Here is a 14,673-nt window from a genome sequence, read left to right on the forward strand (position 1 = left end):
TCTAAGGAGAAAACCATACTAATAGAAATAGAAGTAGAAATCAGTGTTAATATATACCCAGCTAATTGAGAGGTGAATCCCCCAAAATATTTTTTTAATTAAGAAGTAGAAACCTGATTATAATTATTAGTGGAGAGCCAAAGAAAGTAATGAAATTCTAAATTTCTTATCTTGCATGGAAGGTAGGAGAGTAGAAGCAGGCATCAGGTGTTTCAGGGTTTTTTTTTGGTGGTTTGATTTTTGGGTTTTCGTTTCAGTTTTAATAGTCACAGATGTATGGGTTGTAGAGGCAACAACTAGTAGAATTGTGCATAGGACTCGTATATCCCAAATCACCTCAGAAGATAAGAGCAAAGACAGAAATCAAAGGAAAAGGAAGCTCCAAAATTATAAAACATAAAGCAAAAACATAAAACTAGAAAAAACGTATCAGCTATGACAATAAGTGTAAATGGATTAAATTCTTTGATAAAAGCTAAAAGTAATTTTTTTAAATGACTACTTGAACTATGTTTTGCTCAAAAGAGCTATGCCTAAAACAAAATAGCACAGAAAGGTTAATAATATAGGATTTATCTCTGATAAACATGAACAGAAAGAAAGCAGAGATAGCAATATCAATACTAGAACAACTAGAGTTTAAAGCCAAATCCATTGAACAGGACAAACCTAGACTTTATTGGGTAAAATCCATACTAAAAATATAAAGGTTAAAATAATAAGTATGTATAAACTAGCATTGTATCAAATCATATAAATTTAAACCCTTAAGTTAACGAGGATAAACATGCAAACACATTTGAAGTATAGAACTTACATATACCACAATATGTCTGTAACAAAAAATTATGAATAGTGCTGAGAATTTAATAAAATTAATAAGATTTAAAATATAGGAGCATCACATACACTAAACTTTACAACCTACAAATATGGCTTAAGCATTCCTGCTACTTTCTAAAAGATTACTCAGGTATCTCTAAAAGTTCTTGAAGAGTAGAAATATTAAGTTGTGTCTTCTAACCACAGTGTAATTAATAACAAAAAATTTCCAATCAACCAATGAAAACTCTCCTAAAGGGAAGAAGAAATTCAAATAGGAAATAGAAACAGACTATTTGGAAGAAAAAGAGGAAAAGTACATATAAAAATGTGTGGAATGAGATCTAAACTCTTTTTAAGAGGTAACTTCACCTTCTTAAAAAAGATTGAAAGTAAACAAGCCACACATTCAGAAAAAGAAGTTATAAAAAGGAAGAAAAGTAACTTCTTGGAAACCCAAAAGGATTTAATAATAATAAAAGAAAACATAAAAATAACAGAACTCATGTTTGAATCCAGGAACTCATTCTTTGAGAGTAAAAATGAAAATGATAAAAAAGAAAACCTTTGGTAAACTTAAGGAAAAAAAAAGGGACAATACTAATAATCAGAAGTGAAGTTTGCTGTGAGGGGTATAGTAGTTTTTAAAAATACTTCATGCAATTTTATGCTGATAAACATGAAAACCTAGATGAAATAAAAGGTTTTCTGGAAAGCATAAATTTTGAGAAGAAATTTCCATGTGAATGTAAAAAGTACTTTTAATAATCTGTTCTAATTCTAAGAAAAGAAATAGATGTGTAGCCAAAGATTTATGTGAATAGCAGCATTATTTGAGAATAAGGATTATGTTTTTATTAAGGACATATCTGAAGCCAGATAACATGAGATGGAATCAGAGCTGTGTAAACTTGAGTGAGATACTAAACCTCTCGGAACCTCAATTTCCTCATCTATAAATGGGTATAGTATATGTAGTCACCTCTCTATTTCATTTCTCAATTTTGCTTTATAAAGACCTTAGTCTAAAAACTAAAATAAACCTCTGAATTTCTTCTTATGTAAAACATTCTAAATATATGAAACTGATAACTCCCATAATCAGGGCCCTAAAGAAGCTGTACAAAATGTATTTTGACATTTGGATGGGCTCAGTTTAATTTGTTAGAAAATATTTAATACAGTATCAAGATATAGGAATGAAGAATAATTCATTTCTTCAAATCAGTCCTAATACTTAAAGGAATAGTATGTGTGAGTTTCGATAAAAATATGTGGGGATAAATATTTTTTGTCAAAATCTAAACACCTATAAATGCTCCCTAAAATTTCTGCATGTGTTAATCATAACTGAAAGTTAAAGCAAAGTGAATAAATGTTGAGGACTGAGTGTATTTGTTTTACGGCACTGTAGAGAATTGAACTAAAATCATGAAAATGTTTTCATTTACAAATTCATTATACAGTTACAAGGAAACAGTGGTACAATCATCTTATAATGTTGACACTGTGTATCGACTTTTAGTATTTTAAGATGATACTAGAAATACCGTATTCTGTTAAATAGACAAATTAAGAGTTTATTCTGGTTTGATGATTAGTTACCGGATCCTCATCCTGAAGCTTAAACAAGCATCACATAATTGTCTTTTAAATTCTTACTCATTAAAAAACTTGAATGTAAATATTATCTTCTAGAGAAAAAGGATAATTCTGTTAGACCTAATGGTTCCTACCAAAACAACATCTTACGGGCAACATTTTATACACCACTGAAAAGAGAATATACTGAAGTAAGAGGACAGAAAAAAGAGAACACATCCTTCTTCAAGATGTCTGGTTTCAGTAGATTTGAAAGGCTTCTTTATGTCAAATCAAGAGATCTAATAAGAGAATCACTCGTCAACAGGCATTCTGTGCATCTTGTCACGTGCACATTTTACGGACCAACATTGCTGAGCATAATCACTTTATGGAAATGTTTTGCTGATAGAAATAAAGACTAAATATATTTAACTGTATCATAGAATATATTTCAGAGTAGGCTTAGAATCTGTTTTGAATGACCGTACCAGGAGGGCATTCATTTGCATCATCACTTGAGTAGGCTTGCGTAATGAAATTGACCGTGATGCTGAGTCTGCTTATTCATTTTAGTTTTGAATACTTGCTTTATCAACATTAGGAAATGAATTCTTCCATATTCAGGTGTTTATATGGCATAAGTAAGAGATTTTCTTAGCAAATCAGTCAAGTGCTCTGAAAAAACATTCGTTATTCTTAGCCCTCTGCAGGGGATAGAAAACAAGCTACGTGTAGATGAAGAAAATCATTATCTTTCACTTTAGCTTATTTGCTTATTGTCTTTTTGTTAGTGTCTTAACATTACCTCCGTAAGCTGATTATAGCAGAGGAAGCAGGCCCTATTTCTGACATTAAATATTCTTAGAAATCTTGTTATTGATGAATTGTTAAGCACATCCCACAGGAACTATGGAGGTGATTGGATACCTGACCAAAGCTATTTTGGTATCTGATAAACCCTAACTATGACTGACACTGTCATAAAACTACATATGCAGTTATAACCTTTTGTAATGAATTAAGCTTTAAGGCAATAAACTGGAAACTGAGATAGTCATAAACTTTTAGAGCTAAAAGAAAATCACAGAGATCATGAACCAAGTCTTTCATTTTCTGTATGAAGAAACCAGCCCAAAGCAGCCAAGCTAACCAACAATCTGACTGTGATTGCAGCTAATTAACTGCAGAGCCAAGACCAGAACTTCACTTTTCTGATTCCCAACGCAAAATACTCTCTTTTCAGAATACTTTCTTTAGGCCCCTCGGAGCTGGGAATGCAACTCTTGGGAGCTTCGGAGTCTGCAGAGCCATAGGCGGCGGTGGCCTGGGAGGTCCGGGCGCTGTGACCAGGCTGCGGTCACTCGTCTCTTCCTCTCTCTGGCCACCTCCTGTCTCGAAAATAACTTTTTTACTATGAAGAAAGGAGAAAAATTGTAGCCGTCCGCCCCTCCCTCCCTCCCTCTCTCTCTCTCAGTCCTCTGACCTGTGAGGGAGCCCGGACCAACCCCGCGCATCCCTTCTACACCCGGGCCAACACCGTGATAAGCAAGATGGCCGCCAACGAGGCCTTCATCTCCAAGTTCCTCCGCATCAAGGGGCTCACGAGCGAGCGACAGCTGCAGTCCTTCCGCCAGAGCCCGCAGGAGTTGCTGGCAAAACATTAGAAACATCACTGGTTCCCAGAAAAGCCCTGCAAGGGATCGGGTTACCGTTGTGTTCCCATCAACCATAAAATGGATCCTCTCATTGGACAGGCAGCACAGCCGATTGGACTGAGCGGTCAGGAGCTGTGCAGGCTTCTCCCAAGTGAACTCACACTCTGGGTTGACCCTTACGAAGTGTCCTACAGAATTGGAGAGGATGGCTCCATCTGTGTGCTGTACGAAGCCTCACCAGCAGGAGGTAGCACCCACAACAGGACCAACGTGCAAACGGTAGACAGCAGAATCAGCTGTAAGGAGGAACTTCTCTTGGACGGAACAAGCCCTTCCCAACACTACAATATAATGACTGTATCAGGTTAAGATATAGTCTATGGATGGGTCATCTTATAATGCATGGATAATTTTGATACTTGCTTTGGGTGGGCGCCTCTTGGGGGATGGATTATGGAATTTAAACCATGTCACAGCTGTGAAGATCTGGCACAAAATAGAGTGCTAAAAAAATTTTTTAAGTGACAGTGCCATAGTTTGGACAGTACCTTTCAATGATTTAATAGCCTGTGAGTCCAAGTAAATGATCACCTTATTTGCAAGGGAGAGAAGTCCTAGGGTGGTTTCAGTTTCTCCCAGACACGATGCCTAAATTTTTACATCAGTCCCTTGAATGCAAATCTGTATTTCAAAGAACCTTTCTCTGCAGTAGAACTTGCACTATGGCACTTAAAGTTGTTATCCATTTTGGCAGCTCAACATTTTAAACGTGGTGGTACTGGAAATTTTATGACAAGACTTTTACCTAGCTCTTAAATATAAATGTACATAAGACAAACTAGTAAGTATGACCTGGGCAATTTACCTAGCTCTTAAATATAACTGTACATAAGACAAACTAGTAAGTATGACCTGGGCAATTTACCTAGCTCTTAAATATAAATGTACATAAGACAAACTAGTAAGTATGACCTGGGAAATTTACCTAGCTCTTAAATATAAATGTACATAAGACAAACTAGTAAGTATGACCTGGGGAAATGGTCACACCTTGTACTGTGTTTTTGGCCTTGAAAGTAGCAAGTGACCAGAATCTGCAGTGGCAACAGCCTTTGAAAAAGACACTATCTCAAGTGTGGTGTTAGCACCAGCCAGCTCTCTGTACATGTGCTGGCTTGTAGTTTTCTGAGACTGAGTATACTTCTTATCTTTAGAAAGTGGAGGTCTGGCTTGTAACTTCTCTTGTACTTAATTGGGTAAAAGTCTTTTCCACAAACCACCATCTATTTTGTGAACCTTGTTAGTCATAGTTTGTTTGGTGAGTTACGGACTGGTGTGAACTTGTACAGTTCGTGTGTATTGACTGTGGCAGAGTTGTACAGATTTCTGTATTTTGGATGAGAGATTTTTCTTCTCTCTATAATAAATTGTTTCTTGGCATTTAAAAAAAAAAAAAAGAATACTTCCTTTAGAAAAATTCTGTTTTAAAAGCATGGAAGTATGGACACACTAAGTAATACCAAAAATTCCAAAGGCCTATTACAAAAACACAAACATATAAATTTATCATAAATTTGACCTAAGATAAATGTATTAACAAAAATCAATATGGTTTAATTACTTAGTCTTATTATTGATTTATTCATTTATTTTGCATTCTGAGAAAGGCTCTTTCAGGCTGATTTAGATGGCTCAGGTCATTTTTCTTTAAGCTCGGAGGGAAGTGTTGATGTATTGCCTTTTATTCATTCCAATTAGCATATGTTTTCCAAATCACACCTTCATAACTTAGAATCTTTAAAAACAGCAATTGTGATATCTAAGTCACTGAAGTCTAAAAGAATTTTAGTTGCAGGAATTTGGAACCTTGCTAAACAATGTCCTCCACAAATCAACAGCATCAGAATCACTGGGGAATGTGTTAGAAATAAAAAATCTCAGGTCCCCTTTCCTAGACCTAGACCCACTGTATCAGAATCTGTGTGTGAACAAGATCCCGGGTGATTCTGGTGCATGTTTGAGAGTTAGAGAGTTCGGAGTCTCAGAACCTGGTCCCATTTGTTGTCATTTCCGTGTCTCTTTCTTCCTCTCCTTTTTTCATCTTCTCCTCCCTACGCCCCACCCCACCCCAAAAGGAACATAAAAATATCAGTGTGTGCTTTTTAATAAGCAAAAAGAAGTTCAGGTCAAAAGTGTATAGAAGGGAGGAGAGGAAATGTATCTCTTCATTCTGAGATGGCATGGCTGACTGATTGGCTGATTATATTTATGTGTCTTTGGAATGTTTTTAGTATCTAGCAGCTCTGTATTCTTTTCCCACCTGTATGTTCTCCCGGAGTCATTATTCAAATCGGCCCCTGCCCCCAAAAGCAAGGTTGTGTAACCGCGTGAGACATGGAGTGCCGGAGTTAATTATACAGTGTTGAATTTACAGAGAGTGAGCCACAGGCATCGAAAGCAGGGACTGCCTGTTCCAGCTAAGGACAGAGAGCCGCAAAGGATTTATTGTTGGTTATGTAACCTGGGAACCTCTATGAATAGCAGGTATTGTGAGGCAGAAATGGTTGTAATTAAAAGCAAAGTTAAATACCTGAGTCCAGGCCTCCATATAGGAAGATGACTCTAGTGAGTGTTTCTTCTAGTGAGTGATGGATTCAAAAAGTCGAGTGTAGTGATTAGGAGCTTAGACTCTAAGCTAAAACTTTCTTGGTTCCAATCTCAGCTCATCTGCTTCTTGGCTCTGTGACTGTGAGTTACTTAACCTCTCTAACCTCTTCATTTGAAAACAGGGAAAAGAAAACAATGGTACCTACTTCATGGGGTTATTGTAAACAGTAAATGAGAAAAGCTATGTAAACAATACCAAGCACAATGTCTGAAACATAGCACTCAGTAAGCATTCGGGTTTATTTATTTGTTCCTTCATTTATGAATGAAGATTCTTCTCATACGTTTCCCTGTGAGCAACAGTACTCTTTTATGCAGTTTTTCTGGGACTCGGCTGTGGTTTGTGACCATGACAAAGAGCCACAGCTTTAGCTAAAGGAATTCTCTGGGGTTAGAGAGCGAGTGTCTGTTGATCACCTCTGGGATAATGAGTCTGTGCTGGTGGTATTCGTAGGTATTGTCATGAAAGAAAATGAGGAATATTATACAGTCCCTTGAAGCACTTAGGTTCTACATGGAAAGGGGTGAGATACACATATACACGTACGTGGAAGAAAAGCTCGACAGCTGATTCCAAAGCAACACATTCACATGCTGAGAATTCTGTAGTATAAATGAGGATGCTTGAGTGATTGACAGGCAACCATCAGTATTGGTCATTAACAGCTTTTATTTTCTTCAGGTGTCTTCCGCAAAGAAGAAAGTAAAAATGGGAGAACTGTTAGATTAGGCAAAACTGTAGTTTGACATGCACTGAAGATTTGTTTTTAATCTCATTTTCAACATAGATACTTTCGAATCTTGACTTAGAAGCCAGTTGAGCACTACAGGGCAGAATGTAAGAAAGTACTCACACTGATATGGTTAAAACAGATGCCAGCCTCGACCCACACTGTGCTTATGTGCAAGTAGAATGGGGGCAAAAGGGTGAAGTTCTGAAGCGTGCTAATCAGATAGTGTTCTCTCATTTCACCATTCCGTTTTATATGGACTACTTTTTTTTTTTTTTTTTTACTGACTACTTTTTAGTACTTTCGAAGGAATTCAGGCTTTGGAGAAAATGGGAAAGTTAGAGGAAGTTTATAAATGCTCAATAAAAGAGCTATACATTAGGTGTTAAGATGAAACCTTATAGAGCTTGAGGTATTTTCCATCTTGAGGAACTTAGGCAGAAGATGTGGCTCAGATAGAGTCGTGTAGAAAGCAGTGTTTGTTCCTTGTTCTCTGTCCCCTACGGCCCCCGCTCCATGTTCAGAGCAGTTTTAGGAAGATGCTTCTGTCTGCAGGTCTGGAGAGAGTGGGGCAGGAGGGAACAGACTTGGGCTGCAGAGAGCAGAGACGGGGCAGTTGGTAGCAGGAAAGCAGTGGGCAGCAATCGTATTAACATTTGGGGAAAATTCAAAGACCCCAGACTAGGGCCATGGCAATAGTCTGAGAGGCAGAAATGGTTTTCAGGGGTCACCTTTGAAACTATCCGTCATGGACATCTTAACATGGAGAAAAGAAGCTGTTTGGGAATATGCACCCAGGGCCATCTCTAATCTAGAGACAAGTAAAAAATCAGCATCGGTCAGTGGGTAATTAAATGTCATGTGAGGGTCATTCAGGGCTAATACTTTCAGCCCGGGCTGCCCTCACATGTTGGATTTGCACTCTCTGGTCCTGTGTCTAACCTGGCTTCCTTTCTTTTGCTTCTTTTCTACAGTGCCCACGTATCCCAAGTCAGCAATGTGTCGGCAACGGGAGAGTAAGTGATACGGATTTTGGGCTTTTTTCCCCCTCCTCTCATGTATTAAACAGTAAAAAAGCTTTTCTAGGGCTTCCCTGGTGGCACAGTGGTTGAGAGTCCGCCTGCCGATGCAGGGGACACGGGTTCGTGACCCGGTCTGGGAAGATCCCACATGCCATGGAGCGGCTGGGCCCGTGAGCCATGGCCGCTGAGCCTGCGCGTCTGCAGCCTGTGCTCTGCAACGGGAGAGGCCACAACAGTGAGAGGCCCGCATACCGCAAAAAAAAAAAAAAAAAAAAAAAAAAGCTTTTCTAATGGTGTATAGCATTGGAAGATTAATATAATAAGCAACGAATGATGATTTTTAAAACCACCCAGAGGAGAAGACCAAATAAGAAGTGTTCCCGTTTGAGCTTCTGTGTGGGTGTGTGACTGGAGACCCCTCAGCCGTGTGAACATATGAGATTTTCTGTTTATTTTAGTCAAAATCGTGTCAGTTAGTACGTGCAAAGCGGTCTGTGTGCATTGGGAGGTGTCTTGCCATTAAAGGTGGAAACACGAACCGTGTGTTTTACTTCTTCCTTTGTTCGTTTGAATCAGCCTCCATTTATGGAGTGCCTGCTATATGCCAAGCATCGTGTTAGGTGTCTAATGTCAAAGAAGCCTTGTGCTCTGCCTTTGGGGCCTTTACAGTCTGATAGGACACAGAAAAGGAGGCAAGTTAGTGATGGCAGCAAGCCCTTCTTCCACAGGGCAGTGGCAGTGCTCTGTTAATTATGTCCATCGCATGTCTTTTTCCTCCTAAGACGACCAACCGCACTTAGACTAAAATCTAAACTGCAGCTATCTACCCCTGCCTGTTCGTTGTGCTTCACCCATATGACATTGCTGGGACCTGGGTGGGCCTTCTGGAGCATCTTCCATGAGCAGGGATCAGGCGGATCAGAAGGGGCGGATGTGTGATAAGGAAGAAGAGAAAAACATTAGAAGGAACACTAATTGGTACGAATGTGGCTCTAATAGGATGAGTTGGGATTTTTTTTTTTTTCCTTGTTATGGGAGGAAGCACTCAGAGGGCAGATATGACGTCTTTTATCTTTGAGAATTTTAAAGAGATTCCAGAATTATACCAAGACTGATGCGTTCTTGTCTGTTTCCTAATCACCTTTACTTCTTATATGTTTTGTATAACGTTTGGAAAAGGTGTGGCTTTGGTATGTATGTATATATTGATTTATTCACTTTCCCATGTACCACCATGAGGTAATCTCAAATCGTTGGGATGTAGAGTTCTAGATATTAAAGTTCTAATGCCTAGTCATTCTGTACTTGCTCACTGTTGTAAAATAGTTTTAATGAAATTACTATGAGTCTATTATAAAACTACATTTGGAACATGTAAAGTTCTTAAATTTTCAAAACTCATTGTATTTAACTGAATGTGTTTCTCAGTCTGACCATTTTTAAAATATATATGTGGTTTTTAAATTTTTAACAGCTTTTTTGAGGTGTATGTACAAAAGCTATACACATACTTAATGTATCGTATACTTAATGTATACAATTTGATGAGTTTGGATGTGATTCTTTTTTCAAGTGAAGGAAAACATGCTTTGAGGAGTGTCAGTTTAGAATTTTTCATGCCTGCTTATTCAGAATTAAATAATGAAGTGATTAAAAAATGGGTTTAGACACATTGTAAGATTATATAGCTTTAAAAATGATACCTCATCTGTCTTATCATGCTCTCTTTTTAGCCCCTGAGCTTACCTGTTTTCTTCCGGTTGAACAAAGTAAATCTATCCTTCCATCTCCAGTAATATACATTGGGGTGCTTGCATGAATACAGCTTCAATCATATATATTACAATTTAATTGAACAGAGGTTCAGAAAGATTCTACCATTCTGTTATGAGGAGTAATTGCTCTGGTAAGGTGTTCTTTTTTAATAGCATTATTGCCTATATAATTTTATCTTAAAGGGATTCCAAAGAGATAATAGGCATCATAAAATCATTTGTGCCAAGTTGCTTTGTAAATCATACTGTCTTCCTCTGCAGAACTGGTATAAATCTGGAAGAAACTCACCTTTGTAAGAATAGGTCCATTATTATTCTATGAGGAAAAAAATCTTTCCTCATTCTGCCTTATATTAAATGATCTGTATTTCCTGAATGCCTCCTACAATTGTTGCCAGACCTGCCGTGAGTGTTTCAGTAATCCCGGATAGAAAACACAATTATCACATTGGTGGAATTTGTTCTGTGTAGCTTTGTTTTTAATACACAGCGCAAATATTTGGGGATTAATGCCTCATACTGTCTTTGCTCATGAAGCTGTAGTAGATGTTCCATGGAAAATGCTGATATTTCCAATATTATGGGAACTTTTTTTTATTGAAGTATAGTTGATTTACAACGTGTTAATTTCTGCTGTACAGCAAAGTGATTCCGTTATACACACACACACACACATATATATATACACACATTCTTTTTTCATATTCTTTTCCATTATGGCTTATCATAGGCTATTGAATATAGTTCTCTGTGATCTACAGTAGGACCTTGTTGTTTCTCCATTCTATATATAAAAGCTTACATCTGCTGACCCCAGCCTCCCACTCCATCCCTCCCCCAGCCTCTTCCCCCTTGGCGACCACCAGTGTGTTTTCCATGTACGGGGACATATTTTTATACGCAGTTATTGATAGGTTTCATTGCTTGATCGACTCTGCATTCTTTTTTACCAGACTCTTAGAAAGAACCATCCGGTCAGCTGTAGAACAACATCTTTTGGATGTTAATAGCTCTGGAGGCCAAAGTTCAGAGGACTCAGAATCTGGAACATCATCAGCATCTTTCTCCACATCCACCAAACAGCGACGACGCCAGTCCAAGGAGCAGGATGAAGTTCGACATGGCAGTGACATGTGAGTCGGCATTGGTACTTCTTGTTTGCATTTGCTCTTCTTCTTTTAAAAATATACACCCGGGGGCTTCCCTGGTGGCGCAGTGGTTGAGAGTCCGCCTGCTGATGCAGGGGACACGGGTACGTGCCCCGATCTGGGAAGATCCCACGTGCTACGGAGCGGCTGGGCCCATGAGCCATGGCCGCTGAGCCTGCGCTCTGCAAAGTTATAGACACTCTCATTTCAGTACTCGGGTTAACATTTTAAGTTTTCATTTTGACCCTTCTAAACTTGGCTGGCATTTAGGAATTCATAAGTGATTGAATAAACATTTCCTTTTCGTCTAGATGTTTTGTATGTTATGGGAAGCCACCTCTGATTTAACACATTTCATGAATATCTTGTCAATATTTAGAGAGATCCTGAAGCACTGGAGGAGAAAATTCCCACATGCCTGTCCAGAGACGGTTTTTTCCTTGTTGGACAGCATTCAGTTGGCTATTAGACTTGCTTATGAGCCAGCAGGTTTCCCTACTGTTTTGACCTGATTAAATACCAGAATATTACTGTAACGCTCTGACAGTTGATGATGTTTTAGTAGAAGAAAGGTTGAGCTTAAGTCTAACAAACGAGGAAATGCTTGAGTTCTTTATTATTATAGTGACTAATTTTAAGGCATTGTCTCAGCATGAATTTCAAGAAGAGTATTACAACAAATTTTATTCTCCGTTAAAAGATTTGATAAAATACAAATGAATAATTACCATTCATCTTATTGAATAATCATGATTTAAATTGGCAAGGAAAATGCATTTATATATAATAGACTGTAGTCCCATATTTTTCCTGAAAGTTTTATCTACTGTAGCATTTAGTCTCTATAAAGTTGTTATTTTGAAATTCTTATGAAATGATAAAGACTAAACCAAGCCCTAGTTTGCCTCATTCCTTTTCACCTGGACTCATAATCGACATCAGAATGTTGATGGAGAAAAAGCAACTTCTCTTTGCTTAAAGAAAATACAAAAGATAAATAGTATAAATAAATTCCACGCTGCCCATTATAAAGATGTCTAAGAGCTATATTAACAAATGTAATTTTAGAAATTAAAAAGTATCAGTCATATAACCCACTGACTTTTCAAGTGGTATAAGCAGCGTGTTTTTAAAAATATTTGTCTTAGAGCTGGTGGATAGGAGGGGGTGCTGTAATATTTCCTTTAGAAAATAGGAAAATTATAAAACGGGACATATTTACATTTAAAATTAGCTACTGACTAAGCTTTATAGAAGGTGTTTAGGTATATAATTAGTCTGTGTGGCCTATATTGTGTTATACAGCGAGTACCAATTATTCATCTGACACTATTCTTAGCCTCTGCCTCATTTTTTTGCCACACAGTATATAGCAACACTGCATTTTTAAAAGCCTTAGTGTGTCACGACATCGTGCTTTCCACCCTTGTTGTTTGGACAGAGGGGTAGCAAGCAGAGGCTGGAAGCGATAGTGAGCGTGGTAGAACAAAGCTGGACAGTGGTCCTGGTGGTGGTGGGTACCTGGGGCAGGCCAGGGAGGAGCACGGCAGGGTAAGGTCAAAAGTGAACAGGGGCTACGCAGATAAACCCACGCACCTATGGTCACCTGATCTATGACGAAGGAGGCAAGACTATACAGTGGAGAAAAGACAGCCTCTTCAATAAGTGGGGCTGGGAAAACTGGACAGCTACATGTAAAAGAATGAAATTAGAGCACTCCCTAACACCATACACAAAAATAAACTCAAAATGGATTAAAGACCTAAATGTAAAGCCAGATATTGTAAAACTCTTAGAGGAAAATATAGGCAGAACACTCTCTGACATAAATCACAGCAAGGTCTTTTTCCATCCACTGCCTAGAGTAATGAAAATAAAAACAAAAATAATCGGGACCTAATGAAACTTAAAAGCTTTTCCACAGCAAAGGAAACCATAAACAAGATGAAAAGACGACCCTCAGAATGGGAGAAAATGTTTGCAAATGAAGCAACTGACAAAGGATTAATCTCCAAAATATACAAACAGCTCACGCAGCTCAATATCAAAAAAACAACCCAATCAAAAAAATGGGCGGAAGATCTAAATAGACATTTCTCCAGAGAAGACATACAGATGGCCAAGAGACACATGAAAGGATGGTCAACATCACTAATTATTAGAGAAATGCAAATCAAAACTACAATAAGGTATCACCTCACACCAGTCAGAATGGCCATCATCAAAAATTCTACGAACAGGGCTTCCCTGGTGGCACAGTGGTTGAGAGTCCGCCTGCCGATGCAGGGGACACGGGTTCATGCCCCGGTCCGGGAAGATCCCACATGCCGCGGAGCGGCTGGGCCCATGAGCCGTGGCCACTGAGCCTGCGCATCCGGAGCCTGTGCTCCGCAACGAGAGAGGCCACAATAGTGAGAGGCCCGTGTACCGCAAAAAAAAAAAATTCTACGAACAGTAAGTGCTGGAGAGGGTGTGGAGAAAAGGGAACCCTCTTGCACTGTTGGTGGGAATGTAAATTGGTACAGCCACTATGGAGAACAGTAAGGAGTTTCCTTGAAAAGCTAAAAATAGAACTACCATATGACCCAGCAATCCCACTACTGGGCATATACACAGAGAAAACCATAGTTCAAAAAGATACATGTACCCCAGTGTTCATTGAAGCACTGTCTACAATAGCCAGGCCATGGAAGCAACCTAAATGTTCATCAACAGAGGAATGGATAAAGAAGATGTGGTACGTATATACAATGGAATATTACTCAGCCATTAAAAGGAACAGAACTGGGTACTTTGTAGAGACAGGGATGGGCCTAGAGACTGTCACGCAGAGTGAAGTAAGTCAGAAAGAGAAAAACAAATATCATACACTAATGCGTATATGTGGGATCTTAAAATATGGTATAGATGATCTTATTTGCAAAGCAGAAATACAGACACAGACATAGAGAGCAGATGTATGGATACCAAGGGGGAAGAAGGGGGTGGGATGAATTGGGAGATGGGGACTGACATATATACAATATTGATACTATGTATAAAATAGGTAACTAATGAGAACCTACTGTGTAGCACAGGGACCTGTACTCAATGCTCTGTGGTGACCTAAATGGGAAGGAAATCCAAAAAAGAGGGAATATATGTATACATATAGCTGATTCACTTTGCTGTACAGCAGAACCATTGTAAAGCAGCTCTACTCCAATAAAAACTTTTTTTTAAAAAGTGAACAGGGGCTGGACAGGGAGAGAAATATGAAACACAGAGTA

General features: G+C 38.5%; 1 protein-coding gene and 1 pseudogene across 4 annotated transcripts in view; both read left to right on the plus strand.

The window, feature by feature from the left end:
* The window catches only part of LOC112393764 (protein FAM13A), a 99,855-nt gene that overhangs the window by 21,422 nt on the left and 63,760 nt on the right, over positions 1-14,673 (plus strand). For all 4 annotated transcript variants that reach the window (XR_003002001.1, XR_003002002.1, XM_024736132.1 and 1 more), the window contains exons 3-4: positions 8,434-8,475; positions 11,210-11,389. Coding sequence is in view for 2 of the 4 variants with exons in the window: in XM_024736132.1 (XP_024591900.1) it covers positions 8,434-8,475; positions 11,210-11,389 (222 nt within the window). In the remaining 2 variants the exon portion in view is untranslated. The remainder of the gene's footprint in view (positions 1-8,433; positions 8,476-11,209; positions 11,390-14,673) is intronic.
* On the plus strand, positions 3,316-4,430 carry LOC112393682 (protein BTG1 pseudogene; annotated as a pseudogene).

The sequence above is a fragment of the Neophocaena asiaeorientalis genome, unplaced genomic scaffold, assembly GCF_003031525.2.
Source record: "Neophocaena asiaeorientalis asiaeorientalis breed wild unplaced genomic scaffold, Neophocaena_asiaeorientalis_V1.1 scaffold7, whole genome shotgun sequence".
Taxonomy (NCBI): Eukaryota; Metazoa; Chordata; class Mammalia; order Artiodactyla; family Phocoenidae; genus Neophocaena; species Neophocaena asiaeorientalis.